This window comes from Oenanthe melanoleuca, chromosome 23 (genome assembly GCF_029582105.1).
Source record: "Oenanthe melanoleuca isolate GR-GAL-2019-014 chromosome 23, OMel1.0, whole genome shotgun sequence".
Lineage (NCBI taxonomy): Eukaryota > Metazoa > Chordata > Aves > Passeriformes > Muscicapidae > Oenanthe > Oenanthe melanoleuca.
In genome coordinates, this window is record NC_079356.1 from 5,997,449 (window position 1) to 6,023,108 (window position 25,660).

Genomic DNA, 25,660 nt, shown 5'->3' on the forward strand with positions numbered 1-25,660 from the left:
GCGCAGCGTGTGGCGGCGGGGGGCGCAGCGCAGCCCCGGACAGCTGGCGGGGGTAAACGGGGCCGGGGGCGGGGGGCACGGCCGGGGCCCCGCCGCGGCCCCTGTGGTGCGTGCCGCTCTGCCCCGCATGGATGGAGCCCCGCGGCCTCCGCTGCCCGCCGCGCTCGCGCCCGGGAGGCCTGACAGGTAACGGGCCCCCGCGGGCCGGACGGGCCCCGCCGCCCTGACAGGCGCCTCCCCCGGACCCCGTTCCCTGCCCGCCGCCCCCTTCCCCGCCAGCTGCACCCCGCACCCGCTTCGCTCGCAGCTGATCTGCCGGGCCCCTTCTGTGTCAGCCGGCCCCCGCTGCCCCGCTCCCGGCAGCTCTTCCCCTGTGCCCCTTCCCTGTCAGCTGCATCCCCCCATTCCCTCCCCAGCCAGGCACACCCCGTGCCCGCTCCCTGTCAGCCGTGCTCCCTTTCCTGTCAGCCCTGCCCCTGGCCCCTATTCCCTGTCAGCTCAGCTGCCTGCCCTGTGCGCCCCGAACCCCTTCCCTGATAGCTACATCCCCGTGTCCCCCCTTCCCGCTCAGCTGTCCCCCCTCATGTCCCTTTCCTGATATTTCCCCCAGCCCAGGCTCTGTCAGGTGTCCCCTCATTTCCCCGAGCTGTCACCCCCTTCTCTTTGCCGGGGATCTGAGTCCTTTTGAGGCTTTCTCCTTTATCCATGCTCCCACTCCAGCCCCTCAGGCCCTCTTTCCCCCAGCCCTGCATCATCTGCCAGTGCCACCCCCTGCCAGGTACAGCTCCTGCTTTCTGCCTTCCCCGTCCCCTTCCCACGCCTGGCACTGCCCTGCCCTCACATTCCTTTCCCCTTTCCTGGCTCTGCCCCTGCTCTGCTCCCTCTGCTCGCTGTCCTCTTGCTGAAGCTTTCACGGATACTTTCCCTGCCCTGGTGGGTGGCTGGGTGTCCTGCAGCCCCTTTCCTTGGAGAGGGGATCAGCCTCTCCTCCTGGAGCTCCTTCCTGGAGCTGCTGTTTCTCTGGCACTCGGCATTGGGATGTTCATGTGCTGGGCTGAGGGGGTGCCTGGCATCTTCCCTTTTTCCCCGTGGCTGTGGCAGCTGGGGAGCAGGGGACAGGCAGGATTGCAGTGGGAGGGCTGGGCTGGAGGCACCGTATGGCCCGAGTGTGTCAGAGTTTCCCCTGACAGTCCCTTCGTGCTGGCTCTGTCAGGGTTCAGGTCTCACCTCTTCTCCTGGCTCCCTGCTCCAGCCATCTGTCCTGGGGAGCCACTGCTGCTAACAACTCCTTCAGCTGCAGCAAAACCTTCTTTTGGCAAGGTGTTTGCTGCTAACCAGGTCATCCTTTCTTGGCTTTTCAGGTTTCTTTAAAAAAAAAAAATCCTGTCTGCACTTAAATATTTTAATTTGATCTGTGACCTCTTGGAAAGTGAAGGTAAAGAGGGCAGGGAGATAAGTTGTGAGGATAAAGAAGCCTCTGGAGGCAGGTTCTGGGTAGCGTTTGGATGGGTGAAATAATTCATAGGTGCTGAAGGGGAGGGTCTAAGGAATCTTTCTTGGGATGAGTTGTGAATCCAGAGGCTCGTGGTGTGCAGTGCTGCTTTTTCCCAATGACCTTGAGTTTGTTTGGAGCCTGAGAAACTTGGGCACATCTGAGCAGTTAGGAATGGCATTGCTTGTTTAAAAGTGCTGATTCCAGGAGTCCTGCTTCTTTGTGGAGTTCCTTGGGGTGGATGGAGCTTTCCCAAGGGGTGCTGTTGCCAAGGTTGGAGCTCTGACCCCCGGTGCAGAGTCACTGTCATTGTGTTGCTGTGAGTGGGTGTTCAGGTGGTTCCATGAGAGGGAAATACAATCCAGCAAAGGAGCAATCCCCCAAATCCAAGCTGTGCTGGGAGCATTTGATGTTCAGTTGATGGAACTATTTGTGTTACCAGTGTGGAGGTTTTGTTTCCAGGCTAGGAGTGAGTGTTCTCTCCATGCCCTGGAGCACCCTTTGGGAGAGTACTTTCCCAGGAGCTTAGGGGGCTTTTAAATGACTGTCAGTGTAAACAGAGCCTGCCAGATTTGGAGCCCACGGAAATGTGTGCTTTGTTAATTTTTGACTGTGGATTTAAAGGCCAAGCGTTGCGCAAGTTGTGTTTGTGCCCCTGGAGTTCTGTGTGGCAGAAGGAAAGTGCATGGAGGTGCAGGTGGGCTGATCCTCTGTGTGCTCCAGGCTTGAGAAGAGGCTGTCACTGGAGGAGGTGCCAGGTTTTTAGTCCTGTCTGGGCAGTTCCAGGAGGGCTGGAGCAGTGAGGGATGAGGGGCAACTGTCCTTGAAGGATGATAGAGAAATGTGCCCTGGTGTTACCCAAGAAATAACCCCAGAGAGGTGAAGGGATCATGGAGTGGTTTGCCTGGAAGGGACCCTAAAGATCCCTTTGTTGCCGTGGCAGGAACACCTGCCACAGCCCGAGCTGTTCAGCCCTGTCCAGCCTGGCCTGGGACACCTGCAGTGACAGCGAGGGCTGGGGTGATCCCTGCTTGTGGAGTCAGCCCTGGGAGCAACAGTGCAGGTTTATCCTAAATTGTCCCTCACTCTGGGACTTAATCCCTCATTCCACCAGGATTTGGGTGTGCAGGGTTAGTTAAAAGCCAGAAACTGCAAGAATGGGATAGAGCAGAATTTGCACGGTGGTTTTGCCTAAAGAGGAACATTCTTTAGAAGTTTCCATGGTGGAAATTTCCAATTCCTTTGGTGGTGACAAAGACAGACTCTTTGGAGGACTTCATGTTTGGAAGCCTTTGTGTCTAAGAAATTCGGAGGCACAGTTAATTTTTGTCTGATTTCTATTATACGTATTTTGCAGGAGATCTACTAATCTTGGAAGATTTTGTTTTTTTCCGGGGTCAGTTTGAAACTGGAGGTTGGATCTACCTATACAGTGCTGGGGTCAATAGTCTTTAGTGTTAAGATTACTTAATATTTATTTTATTTATTTTTTATTTATTTATTATTAGAATGAGGTAGCTGTCATATCCATGGGTACTGGAAGTCTGGGATTGTGATCAGTTGTGGCTAATGCTCAAGATGTGATCTGGAATGAGAATTTGGGCTTTTTAATCCTTAGTCTGTGATTCCATGATAATTGAAAGGTTGCCAGAGCCTTTGTAGTTGTGGAATACCTGTTGAGCAACAAAAAAATAGCGAAGGGAAAGGAGGAAAGGCTCTTGAAGCCTTCTTGGCCAGGCAAAGGCACAAATCTGGGAGACCTTTGAGCATTTTACAGCACTCAGCTGCCAAATCGAGCCCTTTCCTGGAAAGAGAGACTCCTTAGGCTCCTGAATTCCTGTTTGACTGGGTTTTATCCAAGCCTCTTATCCAAGGTCTGATTTCTTGGATGATTTTCCTCACCTGTGTCTTTTAAGAAGTAAAGTTGAGGTGTGTTGGTCTCCTGAGGCCTGCACTACAGTGCTCTGTTGGGGCAACCTCTGAGTTCCCACAGCTGGAATGACTTGTCCAGAGAGTTGGGAAGCTCCACAACACATCAGTAATCCCAGAACCACTCCCAGAAATTGCCAGCTCCTGTGTACAGCTGCTCTCACCCAGCCAGGGTGCATGTCAGGGTCCCACAAGGTAGAAGATGCTGCCACAGAGGAGTCTTTGTTGAAAAATCAGGGAATTTGGCTCTGTTAAGGAGTGGTGGTTTTTGGGGGGGCTGAATATTCCTTCCCTCTGGGCATCCTGTTCATACAGAGGGGTTTTGGGATATTAATGGTTTTGCAGTGACTTATTTAGCTCTAAATTGGCCTCTTGGTGTGATTATTTCTGCGTGTACATGGGAGATCTGGACCTTTCCATGCACGTGCATTTTCCCTTGTGTGTCCTTGAGGCTGTTTGGTGCTGATTAGAAATCAGCCATAGCTAGAGGTAGGAAATGTGACCAAAAGACTCCTAGAAGAGCAGTGGGGTGTTTGTCAGCAGGGAGGAGGTGACAGCTGCCTGGCACTGGCATGCTGGGCTCTCAGGAGCCAAATTCAGTTGCTCTCAAGGAGGAAGACAAGGAATCTGCCTGGCAGGGAGGAGGAGGAGGAAGCTGGAGAGGGGAGACCGTGGATAGAGGCTGGGAATGTTGTAGGGATGCTCTCAGAGGAGTGGAAGGCTGTAGCCAAGCCTGAGGTGCTGAAATGTGTTGGAGTATTGTCCCTTTTGAGGATGGAGCAGCCTGAGGCCATTCCCTGGACCCCCCCTCACTGCCCCTCCTGGCAGGGAGTTGTGCAGAGCTGCAAGGGCCCCCCGATCCCCCTTTTCTCCAGCCCCTTTCCCAGCTCCCTTCCTTTCCCTGGACATGCTGCTGCTCCTCAGTCTCTCTCCTGAAGTTTGGGGAAGCAGCTCAGAAACTCCTCAGGAGCTGCAGAGTCAGCAGATCCACCTGCCCTTGTGCCCAGCTGCTGCTGCTGCCTCCCCTGCCTGTCCTTGGCAGCTGTTCCTGGGGGAGTTGTTGTGGCTGCCCCTTCCCTGGAAGGTCCATGACCAGGCTGGACAGGGTTTGGAGCAGCCTGGTAGTGTGGGGTGTCCCTGCCCTGGCAGGGTGGGACTGGAGGGCCAGGGCAGCAGAGGATCACATCAGCTTTGCCAAGACTCCAGTGTGTTGCAGCGTTTCTGTGAAATGCTCGTTTCAATGAATCAGCATTTCCTCATTTAGAAGAGGAAAATTTTGGCTTGTTCTGCTTGGAAATGTTTTTAAAGAGGATTTTAAACTAGAGGGTTGCATAGGACAAAATGGGTGTTTGAAATTTAGTTTTTATTCTTCTTGTTATTTTGAAGAGAACTGTAGAAACATGGGAACAGGTCAGGCTGTGGGGTGGAAATTGGGGGAATTGCAGCATTTCTCAGGGACTGACTGATCCTTTGCTAGGCAGCCTGTCCAGCTCAGGGTTGTGACCATCATGCTGCAATTTGAATGTTTTTTAGCAGGAGTAGCCAATTCCATGGGGTTTCAATTATTTAGGTTAGTACATTAAACTCCATTAAGCGTGTGCAAAACTCTTAATTTCTCCTGGAAATTCAATTTTAACTGGTCACCCCTTTTCTCTTGCTGAGGTAATTAGGTGTTCAGGTGTCACCTCGTGCTTGGCTGTTGTGATTTCCAAGGAGTGTTTATGCCCTTTAGGATATTTTAGGGGTGTTTTTCTGATAATTCAATGTAGTAAATGGTAGAAAAGACATGGCCAAGAGCATCAATGCTGTGTTTATTCACAATATAACCTTTGTTGGTTGTGGAGTTTGGGAAACGTGACATTGGACATGAGTGGTCATGGAATGTGGGAGGGAAGGCTGGGACAGGACACTGCTCTGGACTCACAGGGTCTGTGCTGGGATAGAAACATGGATTTTCCAGGTTGATGTAGTCCTGGAATCCTGCTCATCATTAATTTCTCCACAAACTGGGAATGGCCTTGAGTCAGACATTCATTCTTCCGTTGTTCCTTCAGGAGCCTTCATTCCAAACTTTTCAGTTCTTAGCCACCCCTGTTTGTGGGAAGCAGAGCTTGGTGCTATGAGAGGGGCCTGACAGTGGTGTCCTGTCCCTGTCCCCTCCTGTGCTGTCCTGCAGGTAACTGAGCCCCTGGCTGTGGATCCTGCCTGGCTGGAATGCTCGGGTGCACAGCAGCTCTTCCCACGGCTTCTCCTCGTCTGCCCCACTGCAAGAAGATGGCAAAAGCCAACATCACCAGAGACATCATCCACAGGCAGATCAAGGTCTGTGAGCCCGTGTTCCTGGTGCTGGGTGGGAGCAGGGGACTCCGTGCTGCAGGGAGAAAAGCGCCTGGTGCTGCCTTTCCTTGGGGAGGAGATCTCTGTTGGTTACAGGTTGATAAGCCCTGTAAGAGCTTGAGAGAACAAACACTCAGGACCTGTCAGTGTCCCTAATGGAGAGCTGGGGTGAAGTCTGGCATGGCAGGAGCACAGTTCCTCTCCCTGGGCTGAATTGCCATCAGCAGCTCTGTTCCTTCTGAGTCGGAGAGAGAAATAGAGCTGCTTGTGTTTGGGCACCACAAAGGCCCTTAGCCAGCTTCCCTGTCTGCTCTCTGTGTTCTCCCTGTGTGATCTTGCCATCAGAGGTATTTCTGACTGCAGTAAAGCTAATAATCTCTGTCACAGCCTCTCTGTCTCCTTTTCTTTAGAGAGTGCTGTGTTGATTCCTTTGTGTAGGGGAAAAAAACTTGTGCAGTGGTGGGATCAGTCATCTGATGGCTGCATTTGTGGAATATCAACGTGAAAGGACTGGCTGCAGCAGACACAATAGGCAATTATTGCTGGGACTCAGAGGCCTGAAATCATTTGCAGCTTTGATGATAATCAGCATTCAGGAAAGGGATCTGTGAGTAGCCAGAATAAGGAACTGGGAGCTTGAGTGCTCACTTTGCAGTTTGGTACCAAACTCTGTTATAAGCTTATAATTTAATCCATGTGCAAAGATTTGTTTTGCTGCCCTAACAAGGAAGGGCTGGTTCTGTGGTTTGAGCCTTAGCCTGGGACTGTCTCAGACCGTCTGCTCTGTCAGACTTTGATGTGTGACCTTGGGAAGATTGCTAAGTCAGGCAGTTCCTTGTAGGAAAAGCAATATCCTACCCCACAGCCCTCCCAGAGCCCCTGAGGCTGCAATAGCACAGAATTCTACCTGCAGCAGCCTACATGGCCCTTGCAGTGCTCTAGGAATGCTCTCCACAAAAATACATCAGGGGTTTGAAGTTTGTCATGGAAGCTCCTACAAAAAGCCTGGTTTGTTTTGCCTCCAGTCCTTTTATGTCTGCCTCCATTTTGTCTTCAAATAGCTTTTGGTGTGTGGAGTTCATTACAGAGGGCTGGGAAGGGAATTCAGCACTTCTGTGTCTGCTCTGGGACTACTGATGTGCTCTGGGCATCACCAGGGTGATTTTTTGGACACCACCAGGCTGATTTTGACATTGGTGTTCCCATCTCTGAATGCTGATGACAAAGGATTAAGCTGACAAGTGTGGCATGGGATGGGACCACAGCTGGGTCAAGTCCTAGGGAAGAATCTCCATGGACATTTAGATGTTCCATCCAAAATCTGGCTTGCATTCCCTCTCCTTCATTCCTGCCTCTGCAGTTGGCCTTCTTTCATCAGAGCCATCTGCTGATGCATCTGTGAGCCCTGTGAGATCACAGGGGAAACAACTGTCCTGCTTTCCTTCACCTTCATTAGTTCTGGTGCAGTTCTGTGGCAGCTGTTGCCATCCCTTGGAGCAGCCTGTGCTGTGCCACTTCAGCTCTGCTCCTGGCTGAGGAGGAGCCCATCCCTGGGGGCTGCTGGCCACTCACACCCCCAGTTCCTCACCCCTGCTGCCCTGGGGCAGGCTCTGCAAGGCAGAGTTCTCCTGAGCAGCTCTGCTCCAGTGCTGCTGTGCTCAGGGCTGAGGTCCTGCTGAAATCCTTGCCAAAGGATCATAACAGGCATTCCCAAGTTCTTCCACATCTTCTGTTTCAGGCCCAGAGTTGGGCCAGCTCACCCTGCCTCAGTGGGGGCTCTCAGAGCGGTTTTGGTTGCCCAGCTGGAGCCTGGCACTGAGTTACACAGCATTTAAAATCAGTTCAGGGGCAGAGATGAAGAGCTGCCTTCCTGGAGGTGTTCAAAGAATGGGAAGGCTGGAGAGGGACTTGTCCCAAGGATGTGTAGTGATGGGACAAGGGGGGATGGCCTTAAGCTGAAAAGGGACGGGCTTAGATGGGATATTGGTAAGAAATCCTTCCCTGGGAGGGTGGGCAGACCTGGCACAGGTACCCAGAGCAGCTGTGGGTGCCCCTGGATCCCTGGCAGAGCCCAAGGCCAGGCTGGACAACCTGGGACAGTGGGAGGTGTCCCTGCTGTGGCAGGGCTGGCACTGGAGGGGCTTTAAGGTCCCTTCCCACCCAAACCATTCTGAGATTGTCACTCCCTACTACAGCACAGGACCTGCAGACATCCCAGTACTGGAGTGATTTTTTAACTTCAAGAATGTTCTGTGGAAGGTCAGAGCAGTGTTTGTGCTGTGCTGCTGTGTCAGTGTGGTGTCTGTTTGCCCCTGCAGGAGAGGGGAGCGCTGGGCTTTGAGCGCCACTACCACGTCACCGACCCCTTCATCCGGCGCCTGGGGCTGGAGGCTGAGCTGCAGGTGAGTGTCAGGGAGAGTCCAGCTCCTGTGTGCACCTGGCTGCAGGTGAGTGTCAGGGAGATTCCAGCTTCTATGTACCCCTCACTGCAGTAATGCATGAACTTCTCTGTTTTGGAAGGTGAACACTGATTTCTTGGTGCCCCAAACTGCATTAGAGGCTGAGTAGGTCAGTGGAAGATTTCTGCACTGCCTGGTGCCCCTACAGGAGAGCCTTTAACAGGGTGGGCACCAGCCAATCTCAGCACTGGTTCCTGGAAAGGACAATTGTCAGCTGTTCTACATACTCAGCTCTGGTGGGATCACCCAGGAACAGGCTGTAGTGCACTCTGACATACCTTAGGAAAGGTTTTAAGAGGATACAGAATGTTCTGAGTTGGAAGGGACCCACAGGCATCATTGGGGCCAAGTCTGAAGTGAGCAGCCCCATCTGGGGTCAAAGCCACAACCTTGGCATTATCAACACCCTGCTCTACCCAGCTGAGCCAGCCTCTAACACATCAATTATCTTGGTTTGGGGGAGAAAAGGATTCTTTTGTCCCCCTTTTCAGTCACATCTCCCACATCAAGTGCTGCTCAGCACTCCCCCACTTCCTGGTGCAGGGTTGGTTAATGTGGATGAAGATGGATGATGCAGTCACCCAGCAGCAAGGTGCTTCTAACAGAGCTATCAAAAGTGCATTTTCCCTGTGTTCCCAGAGTGCCTGTACATGTAATTTGTCAGCCTAGCCAAGGGCTTTGGAAGCAAAGTCACCTTTCTGTGTGTACAACAGGATTTCAGCTGTAGCCTCTGAGACTAAACTGCCATTTTATTCAACACTACCTTTTTCTATTTGTTTCATTTTGCCTTTTCTGCCCCAACTGCTCTAGCATGTCTGTCTTTTCTAGAGCTACTTATCTTATGTGTGGAGTTCTTTGCAGGGTTGGAATAAAAACAACTGCTTTTATTGGAAGAAGTAGTTATTTGTGAGGAGCTCACTGTGTCCTTGTCTTAGGACAGCTCTGTTTGATACGTCTGAAGTTTGAGTAATGCCATCTTCCCTTGCCTCCTTCCCTCAGGGTCACTCTGGGTGTGTCAACTGTCTGGAATGGAATGAAAAAGGAGAGTAAGTACGTGGCTTCATCTGGGGAATCAGCAGAGCCATAACCCCGGGTTTTCCCAAGAGTAGGATGTAGGTCATGTAATCATAAGCAGCTGCTTCCCATTCCTAGTAAAGTGGAGCTCAAGCTCAAATTTTGAGCTGTAGTAGAGCTCACGCTTCAAAAGAAGCTTTATTTTGTTAAATATATCTGGATATTATTAGAAATGCCCCTTTAGTGAGTTCAGAAGGGAAATGGTCATACTAAGAAGTGGAGATTGAAGGCTGCTTCTCTTCTCTTAAGTGGTATTATGGATTATAATGGATCCTTGGGATTTGCCCAGCTGGTGGTGACATTTCCTCACCCCCTTCACCATGCTGTTAAAAGCTGCTGCTGGGGAACAAATATCCGAGGGAAGGAGGTGGAGAATTCACCCCTCTGCCATTTTAGAGGGAAACTAAAGAGCAACTTACAGTAACCAAGTGGAATGAAGAGTTTCTGTGGATTGGAGCAAGAGTGGGTATTTCTGCACCTGCCTCTCACATGCAAAGTCTGCCCTCTGATACTCCTCCAAATTACTTGCCAGTGAAAAATTCATGTGCTTGAAAGAGAATGGCTGAAAGGAAAGTAAGTTTGAAAGAGCTGAGGGTTGCAGATGTCAGATTCCTTTGGTTCAGATGCAGGTGGATGGACAGGCCAGGAGCACCTTGCACACTTTGGAAGCAGTTTGTGGTTCACCCCCGGGCACGTCTGGAGCCTGGCAATGAATCCTTGGCTGGGCTTCAGAGGTGATGTGGAGCAGTTAACACAGCCAGGGTGATAGGGAAGGCAGGGGCCCTGCATTTTGTCGTTGACCAAGCACTCCTGAGGTGCTTCAGCCAGTTGTGTTTTCTGGGGAATTGCTGTTTGTCTACTTTAGCTCCTGGAGCTGGCTGGAGGGGTGGGTGCATGGTGAGCAGCAAGAGCAGAGAGCTGAGGGAAGAGAGGAAATGGGCTGGTCAGGGCTGAATTAACTTCATGAATGTCTGTGGTCAAACAGCTCCACAGAGCCAGGCACGGTGAGGAGCAGAAGAATTCATGGTGCATATTTGTCTCCTGTTCCTTTTAGCTTGTTGGCCTCTGGCTCTGATGACCAGCATACCATTGTGTGGGATCCTCTGCACCACAAGAAACTCCTTTCTATGCACACAGGACACACTGCAAACATCTTTTCTGTCAAGGTATGTGCTTAGAAGGAATGAACAACTAACAGAAACAGTAAAAGGATAAATCCTTCCTGGGAAATGTTTTCCTGAAAGCAGTTTCCTCCCCCAAAAATTTAATATTTCTAATTATGGGTGAAAGGATTAAATCTGATATTGCTCTTAGTTTGTGCTGATCCCTTATTCTGTCTGTGAGTTGGAAGGAAATGGTTGTAGCAGGTTGGGATGTGTGATGAAGACACTCTGGTGTATGCTGCTGTAGCTGCTGACCCTGGAGTGTGCACAGTGACCTGTGTAACGGGGAATAGCAGGGATCAGCCCACGTTCCTGAGGCACCATCCCTGCCCTGTGCCTGCTGGGTGTCCCTGTGAGCAGCTGCTGCAGCCTGAGTGCCCTCTGCCCTCCTGCAGTTTTTGCCACACTCGGGGGATCGCATCCTCATCACCGGTGCTGCTGACTCCAAGGTGCATGTGCACGACCTGACTGTCAAGGAGACTGTGCACATGTTTGGGGATCACACCAACAGAGTGAAGCGGATTGCCACGGCTCCCATGTGGCCAAACACCTTCTGGAGTGCAGCAGAGGATGGCTTAATCAGGTACAGAATCCCAGCTGCTTTGGTTCTGGGAGCCATCACAACGTGTGCTGTGCACAGAGCTGGACAGAGGCTGTCTCTGTACCAAACAGCTTAAGCTCATCTCTCCCTTTCCTAAAACTGGAAAGATTTATCTTGTACGGTCATAAATACTCTCCTCAACTCATCCATTCTCCTCACTGATGGAAAGGGAGGCCAAGAAAGGAACAGGTCATGACTTGGGAGTTTAATTTGGAACTTGAATAAATCTGTGCGCATTACAGATCTGCTGCTAATGTTTATCCTGGTATTGAGGCCTAGTATGTGTTGAACTGAGGTGGTTCCAGTAACCTGTGGCACAAAGGACTGTTGTCCATGTCCTTGGTGTCATCTCTCTTAGCTGTGTCTGGAGGGGTTTGGGCTGGCTATAGGGAGAAGGTTCCCTGGGGAATGTCACAGCACCAGGGCTGCCAGAGCTCCAAGAGCATTTGGACAGCACTCTCAGGGACAAGGTGGGGTTGTTGGGGTGTCTGTGCAGGACCAGGAGCTGGGCTGGCTGCTGCTGGTGGGTCCCTCCCAGCTCAGGAGCTGCAGGGTCTGTTCCTGCTGCTGTCACCCCACGGTGCCTGTGCCTCCTCCATCCCTGCAGGCAGTACGACCTGCGGGAGAGCAGCAAGCGCTCCGAGGTGCTGATAGATCTGACTGAGTACTGTGGGCAGCTGGTGGAGGCCAAGTGCCTGACAGTGAACCCCCAGGACAACAACTACCTGGCCGTGGGGGCCAGCGGCCCCTTCGTGCGGCTCTACGACATCCGCATGATCCACAACCACAGGTACAGCTCCTGCCCTGCCCTGGGGCATTGCTGCTGCAGCAGCTGCTCAGCCTCTGCTGGGAGCAGGACCCAGCCCTCCCCAGCTCCTGAGCAGTAGTGCTCCTTTCTTTCCATCACCCAAAGCCTTTTTGATGAGTGCGCCGGGGTGGTGTGGGCTGGTGACCATAGGCCTTGTCCTGGTGGATGGACAAGAAAAGCCAGTGTGGCTGGGGCTTGCAGCAGCTGCAGGCTGTGCTTACCACGAGGTGTTCCTCTCCCTGGGCAGGAAGAGCATGAAGCAGAGCCCTTCAGCTGGAGTGCACACCTTCTGTGACCGGCAGAAGCCCCTCCCGGACGGGGCGGCTCAGTACTACGTGGCAGGTATGGGGGTACTGGGGGGACTCCACTGCCTGAAGAAACAGAGAAACCCGCCACACAAACCCCCTGCTCAGAGGGTCTCTTCCATGGGATAGTCCATGGAACTGCAGGTTGTTTCACTGGGATGGTGAGCTAGCCTTGCTGCTTTTTGTCCAGCATAAACATGCTTTTGTCACTCCTGCTGGAAAGTGAAGGATTGAATATAACCTGGGCTCTGTAGGCTTTCCTGGAACTGCTCCCAGCAAAGCTGCTGTTCAAAATCTTTTTGGCACAGAAGTGACTCGTCCTCATCCTGCAGATGAAGAAGCAGTGATGCAGTATCTGAGCAATCTAGATTACATTTTCCTCCAGTGTTCATTATTTACTATCTTTTACCCCAAAATGTTTGGGGTTTTGTGTTGTTGTTTTTTTTTTAAGTATCTCAGACCAGCGTGTTCAGCAGACCAGTTCTGACAGTCCTGTTCCTGATGAGTCCCACTAGAGGGTTCCTCAGGTCCCCTGAATTGGTCATGCAGCACATCTGCTGTCTGAAGAACAGAACCTGTGTGTGAGCTGAATATTTAGGAGCTTTGGTTTCCTTGTGCTGAGGGCTTTATTAAGGAAACCTAATTAGGGGGTTGAGGATGGAGGTATTTGCAGATGGCTGCAAATCACAAAAGCCAAATCCTAGTGAATCCCTAAAACTGAGGTTTGCTGGGTTCTGCAGGCTCATTGTGAACAAGGCAGTGAGAATTCTGGTCTTCACATGGAGGTGGCTGGGCAAAATCGAAATCATGGAATCACAGAATGGTTTGGGTTGGAAGGGACCTTAAAGCACACACTGTTCCACCCCTGCCATGGCAGGGACACCTTCCACTGTCCCAGGCTACTCCAAGCCCTGCCAGCCTGGTCTGGGGCACTGCCAGAGGTGAGGCATCAATCCCCAGAGCTGTGGAAAGGCACCTCTGGGTTCTGGCTCCTCGTGGGAGGATCCAGTGAACAGTGGGAAATGGAAAATCCACTGGTGCTCGTGCTGCATGGCTTTGCTCTTGTAGAAGAGAGCAGCTGGGGAAGGACAAAGAGCAGTTCAGAGCTAAGGCAATAACTGTGGGCTTGTCCTCTCCTCAGGGCACCTCCCAGTGAAGCTCCCAGACTACAATAACCGGCTGAGGGTCCTGGTGGCCACGTATGTGACCTTCAGCCCCGACGGCACCGAGCTCTTGGTCAACATGGGCGGGGAGCAGGTGAGGAGGCAGGAAAGCTTCACACTGGGCCACTGCACACTCTTGTGTGCTGCTGAAAGTAGGTACAGCAACTTCTCTGTGGGTAATGTGATTGATTGTAAACTGCTTTCTGATTAACTCAGACTAAGTACTTGGGATTAGGGATATATTTGTTGCACTGTCACTGATCAAAGGTAAACCATGTTCTCTTGTGGTTTTCCAATTCACATTTCACTCTTTGGAAGGGGAGAAAGAAAAATAAAACCAGTTCTAGAACTGACCTTTGTTGACCTAGAAAGGATTTAATAACTCATTGTTGAAACATCAAGCTGCTTCTATAATAGAATGTAGTGAATAAGGAACTTGGAGAAACAAAGGCCTTCACCTGGAATATTGATTGCTTTAATTTTGAGCTCTGGGTGATATTCATGGATCTTTTGTAAAGCTTATCAAGGGAATGAGGAAATCCTCCTGACAGCATTAATGGGTGTGAGTTAAGCAGGACCTTTGCTTGTGGGCAGGTTGCTCTGTGCTTGTCCTCTACAACTCTGTCTCACACCTGCACTCTCTGCCTTTAGGAGAAGGTGAACCCTGAATCTGGCCTGGGCTGTCCATTCCTGTCCCAGTACAGCTGGGAATTAGATTGCACAAAGCTGCCCTGGGAGTTTCCTGGGAAATACTGGTTTCATCCTTGGGAGGCTTTTCCTCAGTGTCCCACCTCTTTTCTGTCAATAGGTGTTGGGTTTCTTCATTATCATTGTGTTAATTGAAATATCTTAGTTGCTTAATTGAAAGAGGAAGCTTTCTGAGCAGGTTGGTCAGTGGTCAGGTCATCTTTGGGGTTCTGCAGGTGTGGAGTCAGACCAGGTTCCTGTTCTCACTGTTGTTCTCGCTGAACTGGGCTGGGCTCAGACACACGCCAGTTACTGCTGCTGTCCCTTGTGTGTCCATCCATAGAAAAGATTCCCAGTGAGAATATTGGAAACAGCAAACATAAATATGGAACTCTGTACCTACTGAGCCCTCTTTTATTTCTGACTGGAGCATCTCTGTTTTGCAGACTTGTCTCAAGCTCTTTTTTCCTTTCCTCAGGTCTATTTGTTTGATCTGACATACAAACAGCGACCATACACTTTTCTCCTCCCAAAGAAGTGCCACACTTCAGGGGGTAAGTGTGATGCTGTCACAAAGGGAGTGAACAGCAGAATGGAGTTCTCATTTTCAGGGTGCAGCAGGAGAGTGAAGCAGGGTGTGGGTGGTGCTGGGCTTTTCTGCATTGCAGCTCATACCCTGAGTTCCAAAATCCTTCTGCAGAGGGGTAGGACATGAGGGCAGAAGTGACCTGTGGCAAGGGGTGTGCGTGTGAGTTGGGAGTGCCTAGGGCTGTGCTCAAGGATTAAGCAGTGGGTGAGGTCCTGGTATCCTGCCAGACCACTCCAGGATCCCATGATGCTCCTATGGCCTGAGAGCAGTCAAAGGTAATTCCCTTGAAGGTGCCCTTGCTGTGTGTGAGCACTTAGTTCTGTGTGTGTCTGCTTTTCTGATCTACAATTGTATTGCAAAGGACACTGCAGAGATTTGTGAATGTTAGAGAACAGATCAAATCCAGGTGGCTGGGGCAGGTGGGATCAGTGAAGTTGTGTTTCTGCTCTCAATGGGACTGTCATGTAAAACAAACCCTGAGTTTGTATAATTTATGTTGATACTTAGCATGGTTGAATTTATCTTTTTCTGACCTTCAGAAGTGCAGAATGGAAAAACCTCCACCAATGGAGTGTCCAACGGGATCCACATCCACAGCAACGGCTTCCGCCTGGCCGAGGGCAGGGCTCATGCCAGGTGAGGCAGGGCTGCCCCTGCAGGGCTCACGCCAGGTGGGGCAGGGCTGCCCCTGCAGGGCTCACGCCAGGTGGGGCAGGGCTCACATCAGGTGGCACAGCTGCCCCTGCAGGGCTCCTCCTCTTCCTCTCTGCAGGCTGAGGTGCTGCCAGAACAGTGTGAAGGGCAAATCCCTTCCCCTGCTCCCTGATTGCCAAGTGGCCTCTGGTGCCTGGGCTCTGAGCAGGAGTCAGACCAGCCAGGAGCATCCTTGGAGAAATTGTCCATGAGGATTTTTCCTCTTATGATGAATTAAAGTGGACGAAACTAAGAAATGATTTTTCAAGCCTGGAAGCAAAGTGTCCTGAGTGCTGGTTGCTTCCTGGCCTGCAGGAACTGTGTGTGGCAGAGGCTGCAGGTGAAGGAACCTTGCTTCCCTTTGCCATTTCTTGGGCACTTGCCTGCTGCAGACTGAACTGAAGCAGCCAGAATTGTTCTGTGACACCAATACTGGAACATTACTGCCATTCCTGGCATGGGAGGCAGGACTGGATGGAGCCTCCTCTCTTGCTCCTGCTGGTTTCTTTCTTTAAGAGCAGAATGCAGTTGGGGTGAAGGAGCAGCAGCACATCTTGGTGGCTGTTTTTCTCCAGGCTAATGAGACTTGGTTCAAAGTCAAGACCCTTATTTAATACCATATATGGGTAGTCTGGGTTCCTCCAGAGTCTCTTCCTGGGCTGTTCCAGCTCCTCTCCTCTAGATGGCCCCTCCACCCTGCAGGGTTGGGGCTGGAATTTTGGGTTGCAGAGCAGGGGCCTGGTGAGCTCAGATGCTTCTGCCTGTGCATTGTTGTGCATTGCTAAAAGAGGATTTGAAACGTTGTTTATGCAGAAACAAAGACATATTGGTGAAGTCTGATGCTTAAAATACCCACTGCTCAATTTGGAGTGTGTCTCTGCAGATGAAGGAAAAATGGAAGCAGTCAAGTGATGGTCACACTGATGTAGTGAGGCTGCCAGAGGGTGGGGAGGCCCTGGCAGAGGTGCCCAGAGCAGCTGTGGCTGCCCCTGGAAATGTCCCAGGTCAGGCTGGACAGGGCTGGGAGCAGCCTAGGGCAGTGGAGGGTGTCCCTGCCCATGGTAGGGGTGGATTGAGATGGGCTTTAAAATCTCTTGCAGTCCAGGTTATTTTAGGATTCTGTGGTCAAAACCAAATTTTCCTCTTAAACTCCAGTTCTTCAGGTCCAGGTTTCCCCTCTGCCTTTCCCTGAATGTGTTATTAGGAAGTTTAGCAAACATTACCTGAGCTAATTAACTAACCCCTGACATGGAGTGAAGGATGTGCCCCTTACCTGTGCTGCTCCCTTCTGCCCTGCAGCCCCCAGGTGGAGCTGCCCCCGTACCTGGAGAGGATCAAGCAGCAAGCCAACGAGGCCTTTGCCTGCCAGCTGTGGACCCAGGCCATCCAGCTGTACAGCAAGGCTGTGCAGAAAGCCCCCAACAACGCCATGCTCTACGGGAACAGAGCTGCTGCCTACATGAAACGCAAGTGGTAAGGGGCAGGGGATCCCAGGGGACACCCAGGGGCACTGCAGGGGATCCCAGGGGACACCCAGGGGACACTCAGGGGCACTGCAGGGGATCCCAGGGGTCACCTTGGTGTGCCTCTGCCGGGCAGGGTTGGGGTTATCAGACTGAAATGTAATTGGGCATCTCTGGCACAAAGGGGTGGCTCAGCAGTGTGTGCTGGACAAATTCTGGGGAGACCCAGCTGGTGAGCAGCTCATTGTTTCACCTCCTGATGTGCTGTGTGACATCCTGATCCTTTCCTGTTCAAAAAGAAGCCCAAAGTCCACATCTGATTCACAGCATTCTGGGTGGCTCCACGGGTGCCTGTGTTTCTTTGGGTGGTTCTAATTTGCATTAAAGAAGGGCTCTTAGATCTGCTGTCAACACATGATGTAATGGTGACTGTGCTTTATAACATCTCATGGCAGAAGGTTGTTTTAGGGCTGCTGGATGCCTTTGGTTGCTGCTTTATCCAAGTAGCTCACACTGCAGACACTCAGACCTGCTGGTTCCTGTGTTCCCCCACTCCTTGGGCTGCAGACACACCTCTGGGAGGGGTCAGGGGAGGAGGCAGGTCCTTGCAGTCTGGAGGGGATTCTGCCCTGCTGGTTGCAAAACACCCTGTCAGCCTCTGCAGTAGGTAATGTCTGCTCTGACCAGTGGCCAGAGCTGCATCTGCAAGATACAGCTGAGTTATTTTAGTGCCTGTCCCCTTGAGCAGAGTAAGACTGAGCACCATGACTTGCCATTAACATATTTAAAATAGCTGTGGTCCTTCATCTCCATTTGCTTTGTGAGGATATCCTTCTCCTCTCCCTGCTGAAATCCCCAGTATGAATTCTCCTCTCTTCTTGCCAAGATAAAGAGCAGCCAGCAGTTGTTGTGACTGTTGGTAACTGGCCTACTGGCTGTTTTGCAATAGCAGAGATTTGGGAGCTGCCTCAAAAAGACCTCAGTGTTCAGAAGGAGAAGAACAATAGGTTGGGATTAAGGGATGGAACACAGAAGCTGAGTGCTGATCTCATGAATGACATTTTTCTTACAGGAATCTTTATTTCCCAAAGGGTGTTGGCACATCTGAACCTTTCAGTGTGTCAGCTACTGCTTTGCCACAGTTTTGGGTAGCAGAAAGATGTGAAAAACATCCACACAGTGGGTTTCTGTGGCTTGCAGGGTTTAGGATTTAAATAGCACTGAGGTGGTACCTTCCAGGTGCAGAAAAGGGGCATTTTTCTGCTAGGAACAGTTTGTGGAGTGTGGAGAAGGTGGCTGGGATGTCACTTAGCAGGAGGAGAGGCAGACAGTGACCCAGGCTGAACCACCATGTGTCTCTGGGGTGTTCTTGATGTCTGGAGCAGGAACAGGTACAGGCCACCCTCAGAACCCTGCAGATCCTGCTTTGGCTTCATTCTCTGAATAACAGAGAGAGCAAGAAAAAAGGAAGGTCTGTAATTTCCTAACCTCCCCTTGTTCATCTCCCTTAAGATGCTGCTCATATTTTCCAGCACTTCCAAGGCTGTCATTTGAAATTTTGCTCCTAAAAGCCAACTGCATCCCCCTCTGGATTGCTTTCAGCAGTCCACGCTGGCAGCACTGAGCTCATTTCTGGTTTTGCACAAGCTGAGTCAATCCTGTAACAAAGGGAGAGCCTGCTTTACATCCCACCATGTCCATTTTCACACCAGTCTGTTGGGCTGGCAGTTGGGCTGGAAGGATGTTTGAGTTTGAGCAAAGCAGTTTAAAAGCCCAGTGAGGTGTGTGAATGTGAGACACCTGTGCCTGCATTCCCTCTTCCTTTGACTAAAAATGCCGCGTTGCTGCATGTCCTGCATTAACCCTGGAAGTGCTGTAGGCAGCCCTGGGGAGCCCTGCAGATCTCCTGGGCAGGGCTGTGCTGGGGAGTTGCCAGTGGCCACCTGGGCAGGAGGGAGCTGCAGGGCCAGTGGTTTGTAAAACATGCTCCTGCAAGACTTGGAGCTCCCCTTAGTAAGTCCAGACACTGGGACACCTCTGCCATCTTCCACCTGTGTGAGGAGGAGCTTTTTTTCACTGTGAGGATGACAGAGCACTGGGACAGACTGCCCACAGAGGGTTGGAGTCTCCTTTACTGGAGATATTCAAAATCTGTCTGGACACCTTCCACTGTCCCAGGCTGCTCCAAGCCCTGTCCAGCCTGGCCTTGGACACTTCCAGTAATGGGGCAGTCATGTGGGCATGTAGGTTACAGGTATGAAACATTATCATTATAATTATTGCTATTATTAACCATCAAATGGAGCCTTGGCACTCTGTTCAGGCAGCTTGTGCTGGGACCCCAGGTGTATCTGCCCTGCCAGCCTGAGCTGAGCACCAGACAGGGCTCAACAAATCCCTCCTGCTTCCAGAGCACAGCCAGGGACAGCCTCAGTCCCAGAGCCAGGGACAGTTACAGTCCCATGGCACAGCCAGGGAAATCAGGCTGTGACACAAAAGGACACAAATACCAGTGCAGCCCATCTGCTGTAACACTCACTGCTAAAACTCCAAGGCTTTAGAACTCAAGCTTCTGAAAGGAAAAGGTTTTTCGTATAAAGGTGAGGAGAGGCTCCTGCTGGAGAGGTTTGTCCCCTGTAGGAGAGGTCCTGCAGCCCTGGCCGGAGCTGTGCCGTGTGTCCACACAGGGGCACGATTGAGCTGCAACAGGAGCCCGGCTGGCACGGGAGGGCTGTGCTGCCTGCCCAGAGGGTTGCTGCATCCTCCATCTTCAAAGGGCTTCCCGAAATGTGCTGCAGCAGGGAGCTCTGCTCTGCCGGATTTAAAATGGCAGGTCAGGGCTGGCGGGGCAGCCTGGTGTGGTCACATCCCAGAGCTGCCTGTGGGCGGCTGCAGAGCCCTGGGGAGGCTGGGCTGGGTCAGGTGGTGCCCCCGAGTCACAGCAAATGCTGTCAGTGAGCTCCTGGGGTGTGGGATTGTGTAGAGAGCTGGAAACAACAAGCTGTGGAGTGAAATGAAGGCTGGGAAGCAGCAGTGGAAAATGTTTGCTGTTGCTGCTGGGGCTGGCTGATGCAGTGCTGTGTTCTCCTCAGGGATGGGGACCATTACGATGCTCTGAGGGACTGCTTGAAGGCCATATCCCTGAACCCCTGCCACCTGAAGGCCCATTTCCGCCTCGCCCGCTGCCTCTTTGAGCTCAAGTACGTGGCAGAAGCACTGGAGTGTCTGGATGACTTTAAAGGGAAGTTTCCAGAACAAGCACACAGCAGTGCCTGCGATGCACTAGACAGGGACATCAATGCTGCCCTCTTCTCCAAGAGTGATACCGGTGAGTGCTGCTGCTGCTGGGCTTCTCCAAGGTTACACTGGAATCTAATGAGCACACAAGGACTTTTCTCCTTAAACTGCCCCTCTGAAGTAAAGCTCCAACTTCTGAGAGAGATTGATTGTTGCTGTGCACAAAAACTGGCCTGAGCCTGTTCTCTGCTTGTGCCTGCTCCTGGTTTGCTCTTGAGTGATTAAAGGAGTCTGATGCAGCCAGGAGATAATCTGGAGGGAAGGAGGCTCCTGCTCTGAGTCCTGCTCCCTGCTGGAACTGTCCTTAAGCCTTCTCTGAGGCTGTTGGGGTCCCCTGGGGTGTGTTTTGCTCAGAAGTGCCCTGGTGGTGCTGAGGGAAATGTGTTGTCCTTGCAGCTGAAGACAAGAAGGGGGGTGGCCCGATCCGGCTGCGAGCCACGGGCCGCAAGGACTCCATCTCCGAGGACGAGATGGTGCTGAGGGAGCGCAGCTACGACTACAAGTTCCGCTACTGCGGCCACTGCAACACCACCACCGACATCAAGGAGGCCAACTTCTTTGGCAGGTGGGCTGGCAGGGGCAGGATGGGGTGAGCAGCAGCAGGGTGATCTGCCCTGTTGGAGCCTCACGTGTAGCCCCACGTTACTGTTCATGAAATGACACAGATGCGGGTTTGGGGGATTGGGACGAGCTGACAGGACCCTCCTCCTGTGCTGCTGCACGAGCAGATCCACAGAGCACCTGGTTGGGCTGGATTTCAGAAATCCATATGGGACTGAGAACAGGACTCATGGGGATGCAGGGAGCCAGCACGGGGAGCTTTATCAGGGTGTGTGAGTGTGAGGGGTGTCAGCCTGCTGGTGTAGAAGCCATATGGAGCGCTCAGCCTGCTGGAGCCTGGCTCCTGAGCCTGACCCCGGGCTATGCTGTCTGCCCTAGCAATGCCCAGTACATCGTCAGCGGCTCCGATGACGGCTCCTTCTTCATCTGGGAGAAGGAAACCACCAACCTGGTGCGAGTGCTGCAGGGGGATGAGTCCATAGTGAACTGCCTGCAGCCTCACCCCAGCTACTGCTTCCTGGCCACCAGCGGCATCGACCCGGTGGTGCGGCTCTGGAACCCCCGGCCGGAGGTGAGAGCTGTGCTCAGAGCCTCCCTTGCTGTCTCCCTGCTGCCTGTTCCCCTGCCCAGGGAACAGCCCCTCGTGGTGCTGAGTGCTGCCCTGGTGTGTTGCAGAGCGAGACCCTGAACGGGCGCGTGGTGCTGGACATGGAGGGCGCCTCCCAGGCCAACCAGCGGCGCATGAACGCCGACCCGCTGGAGGTGATGCTGCTCAACATGGGCTACAGGATCACGGGGCTCAGCAGCGCCGGGGCCGCGGGCTCCGACGACGAGGACAGCTCAGAGGGGCAGGTGCAGTGCCGGCCCAGCTAAAACAGAACTGCCTCTCCTTCCTCTAAATGTTTGGCTGAAAGGGAACCGAGTTTCCTTGGTCCTGAACTTTCTCTGGTGAATGACTGCACTGTTTGGCACTATGCACAGGGTAGGACAAGCTGGCAGGGGCAGGAGCGGCCGTCTCTAAACCACCACCACCTCCTCCTCCTCCTCCATGGCAGTGCAGTCCGGGGTTTGCCTTTAGTGGAATTTAATCCCAACAGGGGTCTTTGAGTTGTCTGTGAGCAGTGTAACTGGTGATTATTTTTCCAGAGCTGCTGTATGATCTGGTACAGGGGCTGTTGCCTGCATTGCAGGGGGGATGTTAAATTCCTGAATAAAATACAAACCTAGGGCAGGGGTTATGGAATGAATTTACTGCAGTGATTTGGAAAGCTTGACTGTGCTACCAGCCTGTCTAGAGGCCCCCGGTTTACGGTTGTTGGCCATGAAACACCTGTTCTGTCCCATAACATCTTCTGGTTTCCATCTCAGACACATCAGCAGATGTAGCTGTACTGGTTTGAGCAATGGAGGTTGCCTGTCTTGTTCCCCTGTGTTAGCTGAGGGATCAGTGGAGGCACTGGGTGTGCAGCTCCACAGGGCAGAAGGAGCTTGCCCAGTTCTGATCCTCCCTCTGTGCTCCCTGAGCCATGGAGGGAGGTGACAGCGATGGGCACGGGCTGGAGCAGTGGCCTAGGACTTGTAGCTGAAGCTGCTGAGGAAAGGGGCAGGTGGCAGCCCCTCTCCATTGCCCAAGGTGTGTAGCTGTGTTCTCTTGCTCTTCTCTGCCTCACCTGTGCAGGAGTTGAGGATGTTGTTACCGTGGGAATGATACAGCTACAGCCTGGAGCTGTCAGAAGCAGCATTTTTGTGCAGCCAGCTGCTCTGTCTTGGTCAAGGTGGGCCTTCCCTGCCTCTTTGTGCAGCCAGCTGCTCTGTCTTGGTCAAGGTGGGCCTTCCCTGCCTCTTTGTTGGTGTAACATCAGATGGATTCGTGGTCCTCTCAGGAACCCTCCTTCCTCTTCCCACTCCCCACGCCCTGACTGGCTGCAAAGCCAGGAGCACACCTGAAACACAGCACTGTACTTCCATTCCTTCCCCCTCCTGTAACACACAGCCCTGTTTCCCCTCTTGCAGTTGCCAAACACTAAATACCCCACAGATCTTACACAGCTGTGCTGCAACCACCTCTGGAGGTTGTTTTTTCTAGGACTATCAACTAAGACCAAAGAGCCCCTGGAGATCTGAACCGCTCTGCGCTGTCTTGTGTCTCTTCCTGCCCAAGGTCTGAACCTGTTAGCCTTGGTCCCAGGGGTGTGAGCTGTGTGTCTGGGAGTGTGTGTGCATGTGTGTGTGCTGTTCTTCCATGTGCTGCAATCCCTGGTCTTCCTGTTGCTGCCGTGGAAAGATGAGAGGCCTCTCTTTCCTGCCCTGCTGCCTGTGCCAGGCTCTACTGAGTGCAGCTGCCTGAGCCAGGGCTTCTCTGCTTCCAGAACAGTCCTGACACCAGCAGGGAGAGAGAGAGCTCAGCTGGCAGCATCTCTCCAAGTACTCTGTTCCTACAGAGGAAGAGACCTGGGGCTCAGGGTGCCCCCCAGGCTCTCCTGCTCAGTGCCAGGGTGGAGCTGAGCTGTGGGAGCTCCTCGGGGGAGCAGAGCAGCTCCCCTGTGCTGAGCCCAGCTCTGGGGGCAGGATCAGCCTCCCTGTCCTGCAGAGGCACAGCTCACCTGGGCCAGGTGTCCCTGAGCTCCTGGGGCAGCTTTGCTGGTTTCCATGCAGTACCTGTGACTGTTGAGTTCACCTGGCTGGGGTGTGGCCAGCTGCACCGCCAGCATTCGCTGCCCTTCCAAACCCAGAGGCAGCAGAAAATTCTCCTCTCTTGGGTGGCTTTCTGACATGGTCTGCCCTTTTCTTTTTTTGCTTAAAGCTTCCTACTAGACACATCCTCTTCCTTTTTTTTTTTTCCCTTCTTCTCCTCCCACTCAAACTTTTTTTTCAGCTTTCAGTAGACAACGTCTGCAGACTTTGATTTTTAAACTGAGAGACTGAGGTGGAAAGCTCTGAAGAGAACAGACCTCTCCCTCCCCATTCACCTTTTGCTGTGGCAGCTATTTTTTGGTTTTTTTACCCTTGTGAGACAGTGCAGCTCTTTTACCTGCCAGTTGCAGTGTGAAAGCAACCAGATTCCCTGCCTCTGCAGTGGGTTGCTGTTTTTAATGGCTGCTTTGGTTAAATAAAAAGATTAATAATAATAGGAGAGAAGGGGAGAGAAAAATCTTTCTGCCTGGAGCCCCTTTTCCCCTTGCTGTGGGCAGATTACCTGCTTGTCGCTTGTTAACGAGGAATTTGTATTTATTGGTGAAGGAAAAAAACATGCTGGGGAAGTCAGGAGAAGATGTTGCTTTATTGACCTCTGCTGTTTACTTCAACCCCCTCTTTGGGAAAGCTTCTTCCTGCTCTTTCTGGTTAACTCTTTCTAGCCTGGGATATGCAGGGATGCCTCCTTTATTTTTGTATTCTAGCAATGGGCTCTCCGTTGGGAGACTCTAGGATTCTCTTAGTGTTGCAGTGACCATTGCCTCTCGCTTTTTTGAGTACTAAAGACGATCATCTCGTAAACTTTGCCCCTGCAGTTGTAGAGGTAACACACAAGCCTTACTGCTCTCATTAGAAGGAGCAGAAAACTTGTTTCTCTGATCCCTGGAAGAGAAAGGGTTAAGCGATTAAACAATTCTTTGTTCTAGTTCTTTCTTGGTGTGTTTTGTTTGGGGGATGTTGTGGCTTTGTTCTACCTTGCTCTGAGGATGGGTGGAGGGTGGCCTGGCTGGGCCAGGTGCTCTCTGTTCTTCAGAGAACAGAGGCTGCAGGAGTTGGTGTGGGCAGGGGCTGGGGGGCCCAAAACGTGGCCCCATGAGCTGTGCTGGCCACAGAGTCAGTGCTGAGTGAATTTATCCAGGTTTGGGCACTCAGAGCTGCCAGTGGGTGAGGGTTTGGAGCTGCCAGCACTGGGGTGGGGATGGGAGCAGCTGCCTGAGAGAGGAAGCAGGTCCTGCAGAGCTGCTCCTGTGTCCCAGGGGTTTCCTAGACACAGCAAAACCTTTTACACTCCTGAGCCAAGAGCCAGAGGGGCTGGTGGAGGCACAGCTGCAGAGCCCTCCCTGCCTTGTAGCTGCTCCCAAGGAGTCCCTTGGGCTGGGCTGGGAGCCCAGGGTGCCCTGGCTGAGCCCCCCTTCCTGAGGGACCTGCAGGGTGCCTCACAGGGCGTGTCCAGCACCAACCTGTGCACCCAGACATGTTCTTTGCTAAAGGATTTCACAAACGTACTCTTCCCTCCGGGTTCCTGCTGCAAAACCTCCCAAACATTTCCTTGCTCTCCAAGCTGCAGGCCTTAAGGGAGAGCTGGAAAACCAGGCTGTTATTTGCAGAATCCATTAGAACTCTTCTCTTAAAAATTCCTGTTGGACACCTTTCAGCTGAAGGTCTTTTGAGGCCTCTTCATTTCAAATCCTGTCTGATATAAATTATTGCTTTAAAAGGCAGCTCTGCTGTAACAAAGCAATGAGCACCCATAGCTGGAATTGGCAATCAGCTAATTGGGTCAGCTCTTGGAGTGAGTGGTTGGAAGCCGAGTGTTTGAATTGTGGGTGGAAATGGGTAGAAGGACCCAGAAAATTAGTTTTATTTGTCATTTGGATGAGAGGATTGGGTTGAGGAGGCAGAGGAGGGATATGCTTTGGGATGTGGGGGGAGGAACAGTTGCAGCCTGACTGACAAATTCACTTTTCTCTGATGGAACTGTTGGCAGTGCCAGCAACAAACCTGCCAGGGGCTGGAGATGTGTCCTGTGTGTGAGCACAGTGGGAGCAGGGTGCTGGGAATGCTCTGGCTGCTGGGGGGAGCTCAGCCCGTGCTGCTGCAGGAGAGGAGGCTGATGGGGACCCCCTTTAGGGCTGGCCTGGAAAGGAGCTGGGTTTTATCCTGGATTTCATGGCTGAGAAATCCACCCCTTGTCCTTGGTAGCTTTTCCTGGAAGGTGGAAGTGGAACCTGTGTCAGAGGTGAAATTAATGGGATTTATTCATCACAAGAGGGAGAGGAGAGCAGGAAATGCAGTGACAGGGAGAGAGAAAAGCCCCAGGGCTGGAGCTGGTGGGGCTCAGGGCC

The 25,660-nt window shown here is 52.3% G+C and overlaps 1 protein-coding gene across 1 annotated transcript; it reads left to right on the forward strand.

Annotated features, from left to right (window-relative positions):
* WDTC1 (WD and tetratricopeptide repeats 1) lies at positions 1-24,240 on the forward strand. Its single transcript, XM_056508873.1, has 17 exons — positions 1-186; positions 5,598-5,743; positions 8,077-8,160; positions 9,217-9,263; positions 10,346-10,457; positions 10,850-11,037; positions 11,663-11,845; positions 12,111-12,205; positions 13,310-13,425; positions 14,497-14,572; positions 15,147-15,243; positions 16,600-16,773; positions 19,856-20,091; positions 20,457-20,625; positions 21,000-21,192; positions 21,297-22,396; positions 22,447-24,240. Exons 2-16 carry the CDS (start codon positions 5,636-5,638, stop codon positions 21,492-21,494), a joined length of 2,076 nt encoding a protein of 691 aa, XP_056364848.1. The 5' UTR covers positions 1-186; positions 5,598-5,635; the 3' UTR covers positions 21,495-22,396; positions 22,447-24,240.
* Positions 24,241-25,660: the final 1,420 nt, after the last annotated feature.

Bases quoted from the DNA above. Each gene is read 5' to 3' on its own strand.
- WDTC1 (XM_056508873.1), top strand. From the start codon at position 5,636: ATGCTCGGGTGCACAGCAGCTCTTCCCACGGCTTCTCCTCGTCTGCCC. The intron at 15,244-16,599 runs GTGAGGCAGGGC...TCTGCCCTGCAG, and splicing joins GAGGGCAGGGCTCATGCCAG to CCCCCAGGTGGAGCTGCCCC. The intron at 16,774-19,855 runs GTAAGGGGCAGG...TGTTCTCCTCAG, and splicing joins GCCTACATGAAACGCAAGTG to GGATGGGGACCATTACGATG.